Source organism: Perca flavescens, chromosome 18, assembly GCF_004354835.1.
Source record: "Perca flavescens isolate YP-PL-M2 chromosome 18, PFLA_1.0, whole genome shotgun sequence".
In the NCBI taxonomy this organism is placed as follows: Eukaryota; Metazoa; Chordata; class Actinopteri; order Perciformes; family Percidae; genus Perca; species Perca flavescens.
In genome coordinates this window covers 22,863,374-22,879,544 of record NC_041348.1, presented here as the reverse complement: position 1 = coordinate 22,879,544, position 16,171 = coordinate 22,863,374, and the positions used below count along the sequence as shown (strand labels likewise).

The 16,171-nt window shown below is 38.9% G+C and overlaps 2 protein-coding genes across 3 annotated transcripts; both read right to left on the bottom strand.

The window, feature by feature from the left end:
• Positions 1-1,201: 1,201 nt before the first annotated feature.
• akirin2 (akirin 2) lies at positions 1,202-5,383 on the bottom strand. Its single transcript, XM_028605782.1, has 5 exons — positions 4,838-5,383; positions 3,871-4,002; positions 3,083-3,232; positions 2,922-2,993; positions 1,202-1,829 (listed from the first exon to the last, which is right to left on the bottom strand). The coding sequence occupies exons 1-5, from the start codon at positions 5,007-5,009 to the stop codon at positions 1,819-1,821; spliced, it is 537 nt and encodes a 178-aa protein (XP_028461583.1). The 5' UTR covers positions 5,010-5,383; the 3' UTR covers positions 1,202-1,818.
• A 1,542-nt stretch (positions 5,384-6,925) lies between these two features.
• cnr1 (cannabinoid receptor 1) lies at positions 6,926-11,179 on the bottom strand. 2 transcript variants are annotated; one of them, XM_028605252.1, is made up of 2 exons: positions 10,829-11,179; positions 6,926-10,081 (listed from the first exon to the last, which is right to left on the bottom strand). In XM_028605252.1, the coding sequence occupies exon 2, from the start codon at positions 10,034-10,036 to the stop codon at positions 8,627-8,629; it is 1,410 nt and encodes a 469-aa protein (XP_028461053.1). In that variant the 5' UTR covers positions 10,037-10,081; positions 10,829-11,179; the 3' UTR covers positions 6,926-8,626. The 2 variants fall into 2 exon arrangements, with proteins under 2 accessions (XP_028461053.1, XP_028461052.1); XM_028605251.1 differs by having other exon boundaries at positions 10,824-11,178.
• Between the last annotated feature and the right edge of the window lie 4,992 nt (positions 11,180-16,171).

The following is a 16,171-nucleotide window of genomic DNA, read 5'->3' as shown; positions in this document are numbered from 1 at the left end:
AAGGACCCCCTGGCCCCTTGACTTAAAGACAGACGGAGCAAGGAGCCCCTTCTAAATTAAGTTGAATATTAAACTGACCCTACAATAACATGTAGGGCGGTCTAAAGCATTTATACCTTTTTAGTGCATAGAATACTAGCTTAGCTATTCAAATAATTGTTGTGGGCATGATTTTAGAAATGTTTTAATATTAAACATACAAGTGGCAAGTGAATCCTCTTGGATTAACTGCATCTGTGGATGGCTACCTTAGGTCAATAAGCTTTAAGTTTTTTCATTAATAGGCTGACTTATGTTTGCTAATATGTTAGATTCCTGTTAACGTTTTTAATTTAGAGAAGAAAAAAAAAAAAAACTTTCAAAAATTGATTTGGTCCCCCTGCAGTAACTGAGGAGCCCTGTTGAAAATCTCTGTTCTAAAATTAAATCTTGTTCATTATAATTTGAGCTGGGTGATTTTGATATGCTCCTTTTTAAAAGACAGCTGCATTTTTGGATTTAAAGCCCACCCAAAGCATGAGGAACATTTCTTTCGTAGAATATTGAAACCTGGACTTTAAAGCCATGATGGTGTTAAGTTTAGTTTATGACTCAGGAGGAGGTCCTGATAATGCTTTTCCAATACAACCAAAAGCTTGAAACTGCAATGACCCTGCCCTTTTGTGAGTTTCCTGGTTTCTAGAAGCCCAGCTGTTGTTCGGGGGGTCACACATTAGGCTTACTTTCTTAAATATTTATACTCCTCTGCAATACACACGCAAGTGTGAAGTTGATTGGATGAACGCATATTTAGATATGTGAAGGTCAGTCATACATAAACACGAGAGTCCTTGCTTTTTATAGACGTACATAGTTGAAGTTTTTGGCCTATTTCATAGCCACTTGCCTGCATCGTTGTGAAATCAGATGCCTTGCATATATCAGTGTCTGGAGATTAAACCATTTCTTAAAGAATAAACCCCGGGGTTTAACTGTTGACAGGAAGGTCTGGGATTTACCACAAATAATACAGGACAGTTTGTGGAAAGAGACTTTGTTAATGGGACATTTAAGACAAAATAAATTCCACTCACCTTCATGGCACTGTGGTGGCAGCATGAAGAAAACTGAAAAGCTTTTGAGATTTGTCCGATCTTTCAAAAAGGTCATTAACTGTGGTGACTCGAACCGCGTAGTCAAAAACAGAAAACCATGCCAAACATTAACATTTGTGTAAACACTTTATTTGTTTGCTTTTCTTGAATCAAAAGCCCCTTTATACCTACAGCAAATAGAATCATGAAATTTTGGTACAATGAACAAAAGTCAAGCAAAAAATAAAAAAATACAGTGTATACAAATGTAATTGCCAGTAAAACAATGCTGAAAAAAGCCAAGATGCCTGTTGCTGGAGTCCAGTCTAAAGGCGGTCTTGGTTCGTCCACTCTTCAATGTTCAATCCCTTTTTCAAAAATGTACATATAGAGAAGCTGCACAACTAACATCCTCTCTGTGAAATAACTAAATTTGACAAAAAAACTGAGTAAAATCAAAAGGCCAAGTGGGTGGTGGCAGTCAGCCTTTTACGAAGGCATTAGAACAAAGCCAAATAAATATTGACACGGCAGTTAAGAGGCCACTGGTAGAGTCACAGAGAGTCCTTGAACAAGTTGGCAGCAGGAAGTCCTCCCAACTCTGGCAGACACAGCAAACGTGGATGCCACAAACTGAGTCCACATAGAGGCGATATAGCACAGCTAGGAGAAAAGTCCAACTAGACCCACAAGTCCCTGGAGTAGCTTGTAGCCAATTGTATTCCTCAATATCAGACGCTGACACTCAGGAAACATCTGTAGAGGACAAACGTGGCAACAAGAGCATGAGGACACTTCAATAATACATTTGTATCATACCACGAGATGGCTTCAGATTGACTTCAGAAGAAATCACACTGTCCTTTCCCTGGTTGTAATGGACAATCACCCAGTGGAACTATTGCAGCAGTACAAATATCTTGGGACTGTGATCGACAGTAAACGGTGCTTTGAGTCCCAGGTTGATGCGGTGTGTATAAAAGCACATCAGCACATGCACTTTCTTCGTAAGCTTCGCAGTTTCAATGTCGATACGGTTTTTATGAAAATGTTTTACTCCTGTTTTATCGCATCAGTTCTTACTTTCTCTTTTATTGGCTGGCACGGGTCACTTTCTATTAAACAGAAAAATCGCACGCAAGGTAACATGAAGGTATGCAGCGAAATTGCAGGCACACCCTTAGATGACCTACACGACCTGTATCAGGTCAGATCCTTTAAGAAGGCGAGAGCCATCCTGGCTGATCCGAGTCATCCCTTGTGGGGTGAATTTATGCTGCTACCCTCCGGGCGTAGATATAGTCTGCCGTGATGCAGAACAAAGATTTAAAAGGTGATTCATCCCGGCCGTTATCTCCACTGTTAATAATATCCTGTAAATTCAAATTATGTTGTACTGGTTTGTTACTGCTGGCTGTAATCCAAATTGCCCTTTGGGGATAATAAAAGGGACCTTGTACAGGAGTGTAGGTTGGCTGTATGTCAGTCAGAGGAGATACAGACTTAAGTATAAAGCACCCCTTTAGAGACACAGGCAGGCTATCTATCTATATAGTGTCTGTAAAGGGGTGCTTTATACTTATTATATATTATATTGACAGTATAGGCAAACTGGCTCTCAGGAGTGTGTAATTCTGCAGATTCCCAAACTCAAAACAGAGCTTGGTGTCATACAAACTGTTCGCCAGATTGGATGTCTACACAGGAAAAATTTTACAATTTAAAACATTGGAAAAAGCAAAAACAAACTGAAAAAAAGGCGTCAAGGTTGACCGGAAGACCGCACAAGGGTTAAATGTATTTTTTAGCAGCCAATGCTACAAAGAGCTACAAAATAAATATACTCACAGCTGGCAGGCTGCTCTCCAAACCTTCGCATCAGTTGATCATGCGTGAACTTGACAAACGCATCATATTGCTCTGTTGGAAGAGTAAACACTTATTGGCACACGGTATGGATTACGCACTACTAATTGTTTACTATGCCACTTAAAAAATAAAAATCATACCAGCAAGCTTTGTTGTCAGTATCTCGTCGTACTCCTCACGGATTTTGTCCTCTCGCTCTTTCAGCAGTCTTTCACAAATCATCCCAACTTGTCTAAGGGAAAATAAAGGCTGCTCTTTTCTGGTGGGAGATGAGGCACCTGAGGACATACCTGTTAGAAGAGTTAAAAATCATACAATTAATACCACATTCATGACATTATACACTGAAACAGCATTGCAAAGTGGTCATGCTCATATTGAAGAAGAGACTACATTGAAATTGGATTGTCTAACTTTAATGCCAAGCAGCAGGTATGGCAACATATTTATGTTCCTCATCTATCTGCAATACCTGGTGTACACTGCCCCTTGGAGCATCAGTCCATCTGACTTTTTCACAGAGTGAAAGTAAAAAGGATGAGGGGGCTTTCCATCTCTACAAATTATTTTTCTCTGGGAGTTGGCTAAGGATAGGAGATTCCCCCTTGTTGTTGGCAATTCAAAAAAGGGAACAAAAAAACATAACTTGTTGACATGGATGGATATGTTTAGTAGCCAAAATCAAATTACCCTCCAAGAGAAAATGGCTAACATGAAGGAAATATCAGCCTAAATTATAAAGTTGGCCAGTCTAAATATCAGGCTTGTAACCATGTACGGTGGCTAGCTAATAGTATCCACGTTTTCATCCTAACAAAGAACTAAAACCAACCAGATTAAACTTGCGTTTGAGTTGATCAGTAAAATGATTTGTGAAAACGATGGCTTTGTGAAAACTAGTCAATATCTTCATTAAGATGGGAGCTACCTGGTACAGCAGCTGCACTGTGAACATTCTGCAGGTCCAGAGGACAGCAGCTGTCTGCCTGCTGGAAGGTGTCCAGGTGTCGTCGTTTCTGCAGCCGCTTGTACTCCTGTTTGATGTTGTGTAGAATTTGCTCTGAAACAAAGAAAAACATTAGCTCCATTATATCAGTGAAATCTTCACACATAGGTGCTGCACTTGTATGGAGAAGAATCCATTGCATAATTCACAAATTTGACAATTTAATGTGGCCTTGCTGATGCAGTACATCATGACCTTAGACATTTAAAGAGACAGTGTAAATCATTCTCCAGTTCAGTGAGCATCAAATACTGCATACATGTATTAAGCAGGCCTGTACACAATAGCATCACAAACCTTACTTTCCTTATTATTCCCACACTTTACTTCCCCAAACCACTGTCAACTAATACAAAAAAAAAAAAAAATTACATTTATAAAAACTCCTATAAAATAATTAAATATAGATAAAGATTTACATTACATCAACAATAGGTTAACCGACAGGGAGAATTAACAACACTCAATTACCTTAGAAGATTAGCTACGTGTGGAGTTGTTTGTTTCATCTTGTTCATTTGCAATTACGGTCTTACATAAAATTGATATTAGCTTATTTCACATTTCATCATGTAGCTATATTTTTATACCTATATTTTAACTTGCACTACTTGAGGTCTAGTTTTTACTTGTGCTTTTCTGTTTTTAAACTAATTTAATTAGCATTGTTGGAGGGAGCCTGACACCCAAGATTTTCAGTGACAATGATAGCTTCTGTAACTTATCTGTTGTTTATCTGACAATAAACTTGTTTGAACACCACAGACACCGGTAACGTTCCACACGGTGTAATGCTAACATTGTCCAGTTTACAATACAAAAGTTGTTTTACTATACAGAATTTGGGATTACATTGACATAACATGTGGATTTAAATTCCTAACGTTACCTGTGGTGAGTCTGGACGAGACTTCCCCGAACGGCGAGGGCTCCATACGCAAATATTTCTGAGGTGATGAGACTGGAGACATGATCGGGGCGCACCTCCTTCTTTTAGGTGAAGCCTGGTTCATTAGTGGATCAAAGTCCAGAGTCCTTTTAAGAGTAGCCCCACAAGCCATCACGCTAAAATCTGTCTAAAAAAAACTAAAACGGAAAAGCTAAAACTCCCTGTTATTTGGGAAAGTCGCTGACCTGGGCCCCGTCGTCTGTGTTGCTAGTGCTAGCTAATGTTAGCTAGGTCAAACAGCGGATGCAATTCCGGGCAGCAGACTAATACGCACTATTTTCGTCTCTCGTTGCCTTCTGCCGATAAATCTCATGTAGATCACGTTACTGAATATATATTGAGATAATATGGCCAAAATAATCTAGGGTAAATGTTCTATAAAATCGGATGATTGCAGATTTTGCTGCACTAGTTCCGAGTACTAGCACCCACAACGGTTCACAAGTTTATATTTCATTCCGTTCAATATGATCGGCTATGAGCATGCGCAAAGAGACGGTGGTATGCTGGTACTTGTAGTTTTTGTGCCCTTTCGGGCCCATTGTTTAATTAACTTGAACACTACATTTCCCGAGGACCTTGAAACGATCCTTTTTTCAAATTTGTTTTGTTTGCTAACAACATCCAAAATCCCCCAAACCACCTCTAAGTTTCAGTTTCACCAAAGATTCTCTAAAACTAAACCGTATCTGGGTAAACTTAAAACGTTTGTTAAAAGGTCTTTTCAAACGTATAAATGCAAAAAAAAAAAAAAACGTAATAAAATATATGGTCAGATTTTAAGAAGGAAATGAAAGTTCCACAAAAGACAAATATTTCTGCGGTGGGGGGGATCAAGGTATGATTTAGTAAGCGTGATTAAAATAATATAGGGCATTTTTTAAAGCTTACTCTGGCTGCAAAACTCCCTGTCTGGCTCGTAGTTTTTGTTTTGAAACAACCCCCCACCCCAGACGTTTCCCTTCCATCATTACCCATTCCTCAACCACCCCTGTACACAAACATATTTTGAACTGTACAAAAATGGAGGAGGATGTGAGAGTAACATTGTTGATGTAACACTTGTACTCCAGCCAAAAAGAGCAAAACATTGTAGGACTATACTAAACTGTACTTTTTGTGTTATTATTCTGCAGGGTAGAGTTGAAAAAGGTACCAAATTTATTGGACAATATGAACAAAGTGAATTTTTAAGTTAAGTCAAGGTGTTATACTTTGAGGTGTAAGTGCTCCAAACTAGGCCTGCAACAAAATATTATTTTCATTATTGGTCAATCTGCCAATTGTTTTCTCAGTTGTTTGTTTGGTATATTAAATGTCAGAAATGTGAGTAGTTTAATTGAAGACTTTCATGGTGGAGTAAATCCGTCTAATGGCTTTTCGCAGATTGGAGTATTTGGTAAAGGTACTTTATTTGTCACATACACGTACATGTAGCGAAATTAATTCTCTGCATTTAACCCATCCCTCAAGGGAGCAGTGGGCAGCCAATGACAGGGCCCGGAGACCAACTCCAGATCTGAGCCAGTGCCTTGATCAAGGGCACTGCCTGGAGAACCTAGTATTAATAATATATATAATATATATATATATATATATATATATATATATATATATATATATAATATATATATATATATTTAATCTTATTTACTCACTTATTAATTTTCCTCTGAGACGACTGTTGGTTAAGGGAGGGAGGGAGGGGATTTTATGACTGTTATTGTTTGTTCATTGTGTATTGTTTATTAATAACAACCAAAAACTCAATAAATAAAGTTTTGAAAAAAAAAGAAAGCTAAAAATCAATGTGTAGAAATGTTCTCTTTCCTCCGAAAGGCTGCCACTCTAAACAATGTTTTTACCACATGGGGGCACTAAAACATCACTGATGACTTTAGGTTGCTGTCAGCTCCGGATTTGGCTCCCTCTCTCTTGAATCAGTGATTGTTGGATGAATTAAGCATCATGTACTGCAACCTCCTGTTTCCTTTCATCAAATAATCAATCAAATAACTGCAGGCGAAATGACAACCAGCTGCAACTTTATTCAAAAGTTTGAAAACAGCGATACTAAAAACACTTGACTGATTGTGGTTTTTAAGTCCTCATTAAGCCACCACTGTACAGAAGCCACTTGACAGTTGACATTTTGATCTTCAATACTCAATAATACAAGAGGCAGCAAAGCATACTGATAAACAGCTGTCTGGATAACTTTACAACACGATAAATGTCTAGAGAACAATTGTGCTGTGAGATTTCTAGATTAAAAGTACTACATCATCTATTAGAAAAAAACACATCTTCTTAGATTATTTTACACGGTCCGTTGTCGGGTATCCACACAATGCATACACACAGACTTCCATCCAAGTTACTAGCTAATGAAAATACCCTTGTTTATTTGTTTAGATAAGTAAAAATTAACAGCAGACATATCTGTATTTAGAGTTACGCCAAAAGTACTTCACTAGGCCTGTGCATGGTTGCTCTTATTTTCCTAAATGATGCCCCACTGCAACAGTAGCACTAAAACAACTCACTGCAATGATCAAACGGCTTGGGGTTGGAAATATATCACCAAGTCACAAGGTATCACGCACATACAAGGCTGAATCCAGTAAAATCATACATTTAATGAAAGCAGCTATAGTCAAAAACCACTTCAGTTTGTTACAGTAGTGACCAGCACACTGCGTCCAAATGCAGTTTTGATGTGTTCAAGCTTTGGTCCAAAGCTTGTTGTTGTTGTTGTTGTTGTTGTTGTTGTTGTTGTTGGCTGTATAGCTGAAGGAGTGGATTTGAACACGTTATTTTGCAAGAAAACACTGTACAGTTGTTAGGTATACATTTGAACAAAGACACATTACTCTAAACGTCTAACAGCTAGCGGGGTAAAGAAATGGACAACAGGGACGATCGTCACTGCCACAGAAAATGCCATTACCGATTTGACACTCAAAAGCTGTGAATCCATTTACCTCCATCTTATTAGAGTTTATTTGTGATGGTGATAAATATGCTTGTTTTCTTATCTTGAGCATGAATCACCTCTCATTTCTCAGTTAGTGATAAATATGGTTGTTGTTGTTTTCTTTATATTGAGCATGAATCCCCTTGTATTTCTCAAAATCTCTTAACACATTTTGCCACCCACTGAGTCTTGTCATAAAGAAGTACAAAAGTGACATGTTTAATGGTAATTTTGGAAATAAACAATCAGTCATTTGAACTTTTTTCTTTACCATTCCCTCATAGAAATGTCTGTATGCAACATAAAGCCTGTAGAAAGTCTGGTGCAAGACACGTTCTAGATGACACAGTAAAACATCTCAAATTAAAAATGTCAGTAGCCCCTTATCCCATAAATGAAGATATATTGTTTTCAAAACCTGAAATCACGGTACAAAAATATAATATGCCTTCACTAACTGGATATCACTAAGTCTATGGTTAACAGCAGACTTTTGATAGTCTTTGATAAATCCTTTCAAATCGTGAGTCCTTCCTATTAACTTGCAATATCATTTGGCACTTTGGCAAACCATGTACTCACAAACCAATGCAAAATAATGCAACCACTAAAGCGTCTATATGAGGATGTATAAGTCAATACTTTCAGGAGTGGATTTTTTTCCCTCTGGGATATCTAACATCTGCTTTATTGTGTTGAATGGCATTGTTTGGGGAGGATGACATTTACACAGTTTCTCCCGTGATGGCCAATTAGACAGCCTCTCCAGAAGTTTCAGTTGACACAGACATTGTTACTTTGGCTATTTTCACAGTGGTCTTCACACAGCTCTCTGCAGCCCTGTTGGCAGAAATGTTGGCATTTCTGTTCTGGCAGTCTGACTCAAGGCTATTATCCAACTGCTGGGCACTGCCCCTGCAGGCATGGCAGGAGCTGAGGAAGGCACGCCGCATGTCTTTGCTCCTCAAGGCGTAGATGATTGGGTTGACAGTGGAGTTGAGCAGGCAGAGCATGCTGCAGAATGCAAATACCGTCTTGATGTCATCGTCCATCTTCCAGAAGAGGTCATAGACCATGATGGCGAGCAGTGGGCCCCAGCAGATGACCAGCACCACCAGGATGAGCACCAGGGTCTTTGCCAGACGGATGTCCATGCGTGTCTGCTCAGGGCGCGTGGTCTGGACTTTAGTCCCATCTGCTGAGTAAACAACAAGGCTCTTCTGGGAGGTGCGGCTCAACATGCGCACAGCATGGTGGTGTGCTTTCCACAGGATGTATATGTAGGCGTAGATAATGAAAAGAACCAGCACGCTGGTTATACCAATCCAGAACAACAGATAGTTCTCGTCAATCAGAGGGAATATGTCTGAGCAAACAGAATTGAGACGTTTACAGTTCCAGCCCAGTAGAGGCAGCACTGCGATGATGATGGAGATGGTCCACATCACACAAAAGGCAATGACAGCCTTGGTCCGTGTCACAATGCGCCTGTAGGAAAGAGGCCGGTGTATGGAGATGTAGCGGTCGATAGCAGTGAGGAAAAGGCTCCCCACAGAGGCAGTGAACGATGCCGTGACTCCACCCAGCTTGAAGAGAAAAACATTGGGGCTGTCCTTCCTGTGAAAGACATGGAAGTCCAGAAAGCTGTAGACAAATATGACACTTCCAAGAAGGTCAGCCACAGCCAGACTGCCAATGAAGTGGTAGGATGGCCTGCAGCGAAGGGTGCGAGACTGGAAGATGACGCAGAGCACCACCAGGTTCTCAAGCACTGTAAAGGTACCCAGAGTCAGAGACATCACAGCCACAGCCAGCTGCTGGCTGGGTGTCAGGATCATGAAACACTCCATGTCCATGAAGTTCTCCCCACATTGTAGATTGTTAGTCTCATCTCTGAATGTGCTCCTGTTGCCGAACAAGTCTGTGGCATTGGTGGGGTAGAAGGGGATGCCCTTGAGGATGAGCTCCTCATCCGCAGGTACTTTGTTAGGGAAGGAGTTGCTGCGGAAAGCAGATAAGGGCTTCTGCAGAGAGAAACCCGCCTTGAAGTCTACATCATTGAGGGGGTCGTCATAGTTAGCGTCGTTGGAGCCCAGATACCGTAAACCAGATGTAATAGTCCGGAAGGTGGTGTCCGCCACATCATCCAGCACAGATTTCATGACTGTGTCTGAGGGTAATGCTGCAGTCTAAGATGCCCGGACAACCTGCAAATTGATGACAAATATTTTATATAAAAAAAAACGCCTTTAACATGAAATAACCTTCACATTATGCAAATATTTGGAAATATTTTGTACAACTGTAGATATTGTTTTTTATTACATTTTATAGAATGCCTGGAATTGGGCATGAACTACATTTGTTCTCTGAGAGCTGGTGTAGCTACTTACAGATACTGCATCATGCACCTTATCAACACACATACAATTTTCTTTTAAGAACTGAAAACCTACTTATAAAAAAAAAAAAAAAAAAAAAACATGAGGGTGATGATAAAAACGCCTCTTTTTTATGAGGTGCAGAATCAGACAATGCTATTTATCTCTACCTGTACAGACTGGAACACTATTGCAAAAACAGATACACATCTAAAATCTAATTTAATATATATATACATATATATATACAGTATATGCATGCTCAAATGTTGGCAGTCTAATTTACTGTAAGAGTAAGCTATAAAAGCGGCATAATTGCTTTTAAATATTTCAAATGTATGCAGGTTTGGAAAATTATTTTCATATTTGGCTTTTTAGAAAGTCTTATAATCTATGCACGAGTGCCGATTTATCATTGATCTGGGGCAAAAAGCAAAAATGCATTCAGGAATCCGCAATACTTCCATGTTGGGACAAAAAACACATAGCATTTAAACTTCTAATAAAAGAAAGAAAACAATATTAAAGCCGCATTTAAACATTTAAAAGAAGAAAAGTGCTTCTTTACCTTACATAATGTTTTTCCAAGTGCGCACTGCGCAGAATCGTCCTTCACCACCGCGCGTTAATCCAAGTCAGAAGCGCATCATCCAACCAACACAAATCTCACATAAAAATAGAGACACACCAGTGTGCATGTGTTAGAATGAAACCATCATTATCATCATCATTATTCGTTTCTATTTCAAATTCTATATGTAACATAAGTTTATCAGCTGTTGAAGTGTCTTCGCTCTTGAGGTGCGCTCCTGCTTTGTGGACACAGGTTGCTCCCGCGTCTCTCCAGTCTTCCTCTCTGTGTCTTCACTTATGAAGCGTCGCTCCTACAAGCCCTGTGACGTGTTTCCATATAGCTTTATCTGCCCAACCCATGAAGCTAGTGCGGTGCAAATGAACAAGGGCTGACAACAGTGGTGGTGGTGGTGGTGGAGGGAGGCTTATAAAAAGGATCTGATTTGAATTCCCAAAGCTCCTCCTAGCAGACGATGTGCTCGGACAAAGAGCCGGCATCAACACAGCACAAAGCACCAAAAGAAAACTAGATTAAGAATAGCTTTGAATATTATCTTCCTAATTCATGAGGTAATTGTGAAGACAATTTCTACATTTCGCAGGAATAAAAAGCTGCATTTCTCCTATGCAATCCCCACATGAAGGTAACTTTTTATCAGGGCTTTTCTTTTTCTTTTCATGCAATCAAAGGCAGATAGAGGCTGCAGACTTCATTGCTAGTCAGTGCATGTCTGTTTATTGTGTGAATAATTAACCAAAATGGAAAACAGAAAGCAGACTTTATAATTGTAATGTTTCCCCATTGATAGCTGTTTTTTGACTGTGTACCTATCAAGTGTTTCACTTTCCTGATATTGTCAGATCCAAACCAATTATTTGGTGTTTGCATTTGGATGAAAATACAAAACAAAAGTGCATTTTACAAGCCAAATATGTAATTTATACACTTATAAATAAAACTCAGATAAGATGAGCAGTGATGTGACCACACAAGATGATTAACATATTTTATTATGTTTTTTGTTTTTTTCTGATGCCCCTTCCCCTCAGGGTGAATCAGTTAGCTATCAGCACATTCAATCAGATTACACACCACTAAATTAACGAGTCAGATCCTGCTATAATTCACATTAGCAACGATACGGCCTTTGCCTGGCCTTAATAAAAACAGATAAAATTCACTGATTATGAATGATCTAATTTGCATGTATTCATTTGGCCACATCCATGCAAACAGATTTGAGTGATGTTTCTTTTTTTTTCTTTACACCGTCTTCCACAATGGCAGAATAAATGGTGCAGGCCAAGGAGGCAGGAGTTGAGTGGCTGCATCGTCGTAGATAAAATCAGAATAGATGAATTAATGTGACATTTGGCGGCCACAGATGACAGAACATGAAAACCTTTTGCCACTTCAGGGACTGAAATGAGGCTATAACTCTATCATCATCACAGGTGTAATTATTAATATCGTTCAGCCATGGCTGCTGTCTCTGTCTGAAATGACAAAAATGTTCTATTTCACAAAATCAGAAGACATTTACCGTCAAAAAATGTCTAATGAATTTCAGGTTCATTTGTCTGTGAATTTGTTTCCTTTTTGTAGCAAAATTGTCTGCTGGCAGCTTGTCAGTGTGAGCAGCTGAGTTACTTGTAAATCTTCTCATCAATCTTTAGGCAAACTGAGAAAGAACACATTATTTAACGTCAGTCTGCAGTACTAGATACAGATAAAAGCTGAGCCCTCCACACGCTGATTCAAACCTGAGAGCGGCCCAAAAATAAGAGCCCTCCACGTTGATAACTGATTAGTTCTAGCAAAGTAACAGTAAAGGTAAGATAAATGCCTTGTTCTAGGACACATCAAAGGACTGAGAACAGAGAATCACTGGTTCACTTCCTTTCTTTAGAGTTTCCTGGGTTGTACAGAAGAAATAAAAGTGTATCTATACTAGCCGCTTCGTTTATTGAGGGTGTCTTTTATGAAGAAATCCATATCTCTGCCACCTCCATGATGGATTTCTCTATTAATTACTATGGGTCCTTGTAAATTGCAGGATTATTTAAAAAAAAAAAAATCCACAATGTGTTGTTTATCATTGACGTTTTAGATCACTGAAAAATGAACTTTATCCTCTATCTTCAATTTCAATTTTATTGATGGTGTCAAATCATACCAGACGTTATCTCAGGACACTTTACAGATGGAGTAAGTCTAGACCACACTCCATAATTTACAGAAACCCAACAATTCTCCCAAGAGCGTGCATTTGGTACAATGGCGGGTGGCCATCTGCCGCCACCGGTAGGGACAAAATAATACCTAACTACAATAAAATATATACATATATATGACATTTGGCAAGTTATTGTGGTGAAGACAAAACAGCCACTCTAATATCGTACCATACCAAAAATGCTTACAGCGACAATGCTAACATGTTCGTGTTCAGCAGGTATAACGTTTACCATATTTACCATGATATTTTAGCATGTTAGCATGCTTACATTTGTTAATTAGCACTAAAAACAAAGTACAATTAGTTTAACAGGTATTAGATCATAAATCAAAGCACTGGACGTATTGAAATGTTGACCGTATGAGATTAACGATCAGTGATTACCAAAGATTTACAATCAATCCAGAAATGTGTGTATGAAATTAGATTTAGATGTTGATATTTTCTGCTGGATAAGTGAATATTTTTTTTAGATATTTCAGTCTATACCATAGTGGTGGACTAACCGAAACAGGCCAACTGACCAACATTTTCATCACGAAACAGGACCCAACAAGTACATCAGTAAAAGCAGTTCTCATACATTTTGGTAGATGGTAATGGTAGATTGAAGTATGAAGTATTCACACCCATTTGATTGATAACCCGACAAGAGCTAAACGTGTCTCTGTGAGACTGAGTATTATCCTCCCTGTCACCTGTGTGCAAAGTAACCAATTGTCTTTTATGTCTGTATAGACCTGCAGTACACATAAATAGCTATACATCTGACATAAAAAAAATCTGCATGCATGGTGCAGAATAACGCACCAATCTTACTCTAAACATAACAAACACCTGATATAGCATAACATTGAACATTGTACAACGTAATTTGACTTTCATCTGCTTATTTTTCTGATCCCAGTTACTGAGACTTTTTAATATCCACCACATGGAGCAGTTAGACTTTAGGCAGCAAGGTTTGCCAAACTGACTGCTGTATTGTGACAGTTTTCTCTGACTTGATGGCCATCTGCGTGTTAGTTGTGGTGCATAACATTTTGTCCTCCAGTGACTCATATTGAGTCCATGGATCAGAGAAAAGAGCTCAGGGGGGGAAATAAAAACTGCAGTCAGAAGGAATTATCTATTCCAGTTGTAATTTGACAAACTGATCGCTATTTAGTGCCAAATGTCAGACTCCCCAGTTTAGGGCCGTTTGGCACACTTTATTGCCATTTAAGCACATGCATAGAGGACAAAAGTACCTTCTGTTCACATTAAGGTGCAAGAACCGTTTCACCATACTATTTGTAATTTTAAACATAAACTATTCGAATTTAAGTGTGCTAATGAAGATTTAATAGAATAAAGCAAAGTCAAAGGACTGGCAATTGACGCTATATGTATTTTGTCTGGCCTATTATTTTTGAAAGTTGTGTTCAAGCTTGTTGTTGCAGTGATTTCCTGGTTACATAGTAGGCCTAGATTGCTTTTTCTTCGCAACTACTTAGGAATGGCTTTACACATAGACTTAGAGAAGGGAGTGCATCCTTGCCTCACAGGGTTCACATTACAGTGATGCTGCCTGGATGAGATGCAGATATGAGCTCACTCAGGGCTCATAATGCATTTTGCACCAGCCTAATATCCTGCCTCTTTCCTACAAGTTGTTCCACATTCAGAATCTGAGCCAGAATGTCCCAGATACCTCACTAATGTATGTATGTAATGTAATGTAACCTTATCAATATGATAGACTAAGGTTGAAAAAACAAAATCTGTCTAGGATTTCTGCATTCATCTCTGCTCTGCTTCCCACCGGTATTCCCCTGATCTGAATCTTCAAATCGCGGCTTCCTTGAGAAACAGGAGAGTTCAGTTGCTCATGCTGTTATTAAATAGGCTAACCAGTGATTAAGGTTATCACATGGCCTCTCTATGAGTGAGTCAACCCCATCTGAAAATAGTGTACAATAGCCATGTGTAGTATGTGCATAAGCAGATACTTTTGCCAGTACGCAGTTCTAATAACTTAGAGCTAATTTTTCACATGTGCGTCATCGGTTCATAACAAATTTCAGTTTCTACTGAACTACGACCATACTGAACTTTTGCTCCATTCTGCTAAACAACGTCTAGTCATCAGCATTGTGATGAATATATTTGATTAGTTTCAGGGGTCAATTGTCGATGAATCTCATCTGTGTTCACTGTGGCTGGGAAAGAGACGTCACCACATTGTGTATGAAATTATTGGCAGATGGATGTTTTCATTGTTAGTTCTTCCCCCTTAAAAGCCTCTGTAATTTCCGAAGGATACCCCATATTGAAATTCGGTCGGTCAGGTTTGTTTATGCTTTTATTGATTTTATATTTTTTTTACTTTTTTTAATGTACAAACCAAACGACCTTGCTCTCTCAATAACAAAAAATACAACAAAACAAAAACACAAAAAAAAACACAGACAGAAAGTTTGACAGTGCAGGTAAAAGAACAGCATTTAATGACCCAAATAAAGACTTAAAAGACTTTTAAAGGGGCGGTTTGATCAGCTGGAACTACTGTAATCTCCTCCTACACATGTTTCTCTTGGTGTAGGTAGGTAGTTACTATCCTGTATATTGTATGTTTACAGTGTACACTAGAATTATTGCAATGTGGCTCTAGGGATGGCAATGTTGGTTTGTCTGTCTGACGGCCACACTGTAATTACTTAACAACTATTTTACTGAATGCCATGAATTTTTGTACAGACATCATGTCCCACAGAGGATGAATCCTACTGACTTTGGTGATCTGACTTTTCCTCTATAGCGCCACCATTTGGTTGACATTTGTGGTTGTGAGTGAAATATTTCACTATTCAATGTATTGCCATGCCATTTGGTACAGACATTAATGTCCCCCGCGATGAATTGTAATAACTTCGGTGATGCCCTGACTTTTCATTTAACTTCATTGTCAGGTCAAAATTATTATTTTGTTAAAGGGATACGCCACTGTTGGTTGAAATAGGGCGTATCACGGTCTCCCCTAGCTGTAGATAGGTGGGCCAACGAATTTTTTGTGCATGCATTGTTTTAGTCCGGTGCAACACCGGCAGCGCCGCCGCTAGCT

Coding starts and splice junctions, on each gene's coding strand:
- akirin2 (XM_028605782.1), bottom strand. CDS start 5,009: ATGGCTTGTGGGGCTACTCTTAAAAGGACTCTGGACTTTGATCCACTA. Junction 3,233..3,870: donor CAGTGCAGCTGCTGTACCAG/GTAGCTCCCATC, acceptor CTCTTCTAACAG/GTATGTCCTCAGGTGCCTCA. Junction 2,994..3,082: donor ACTGACAACAAAGCTTGCTG/GTATGATTTTTA, acceptor CTCTTCCAACAG/AGCAATATGATGCGTTTGTC.
- cnr1 (XM_028605252.1), bottom strand. CDS start 10,036: ATGAAATCTGTGCTGGATGATGTGGCGGACACCACCTTCCGGACTATT.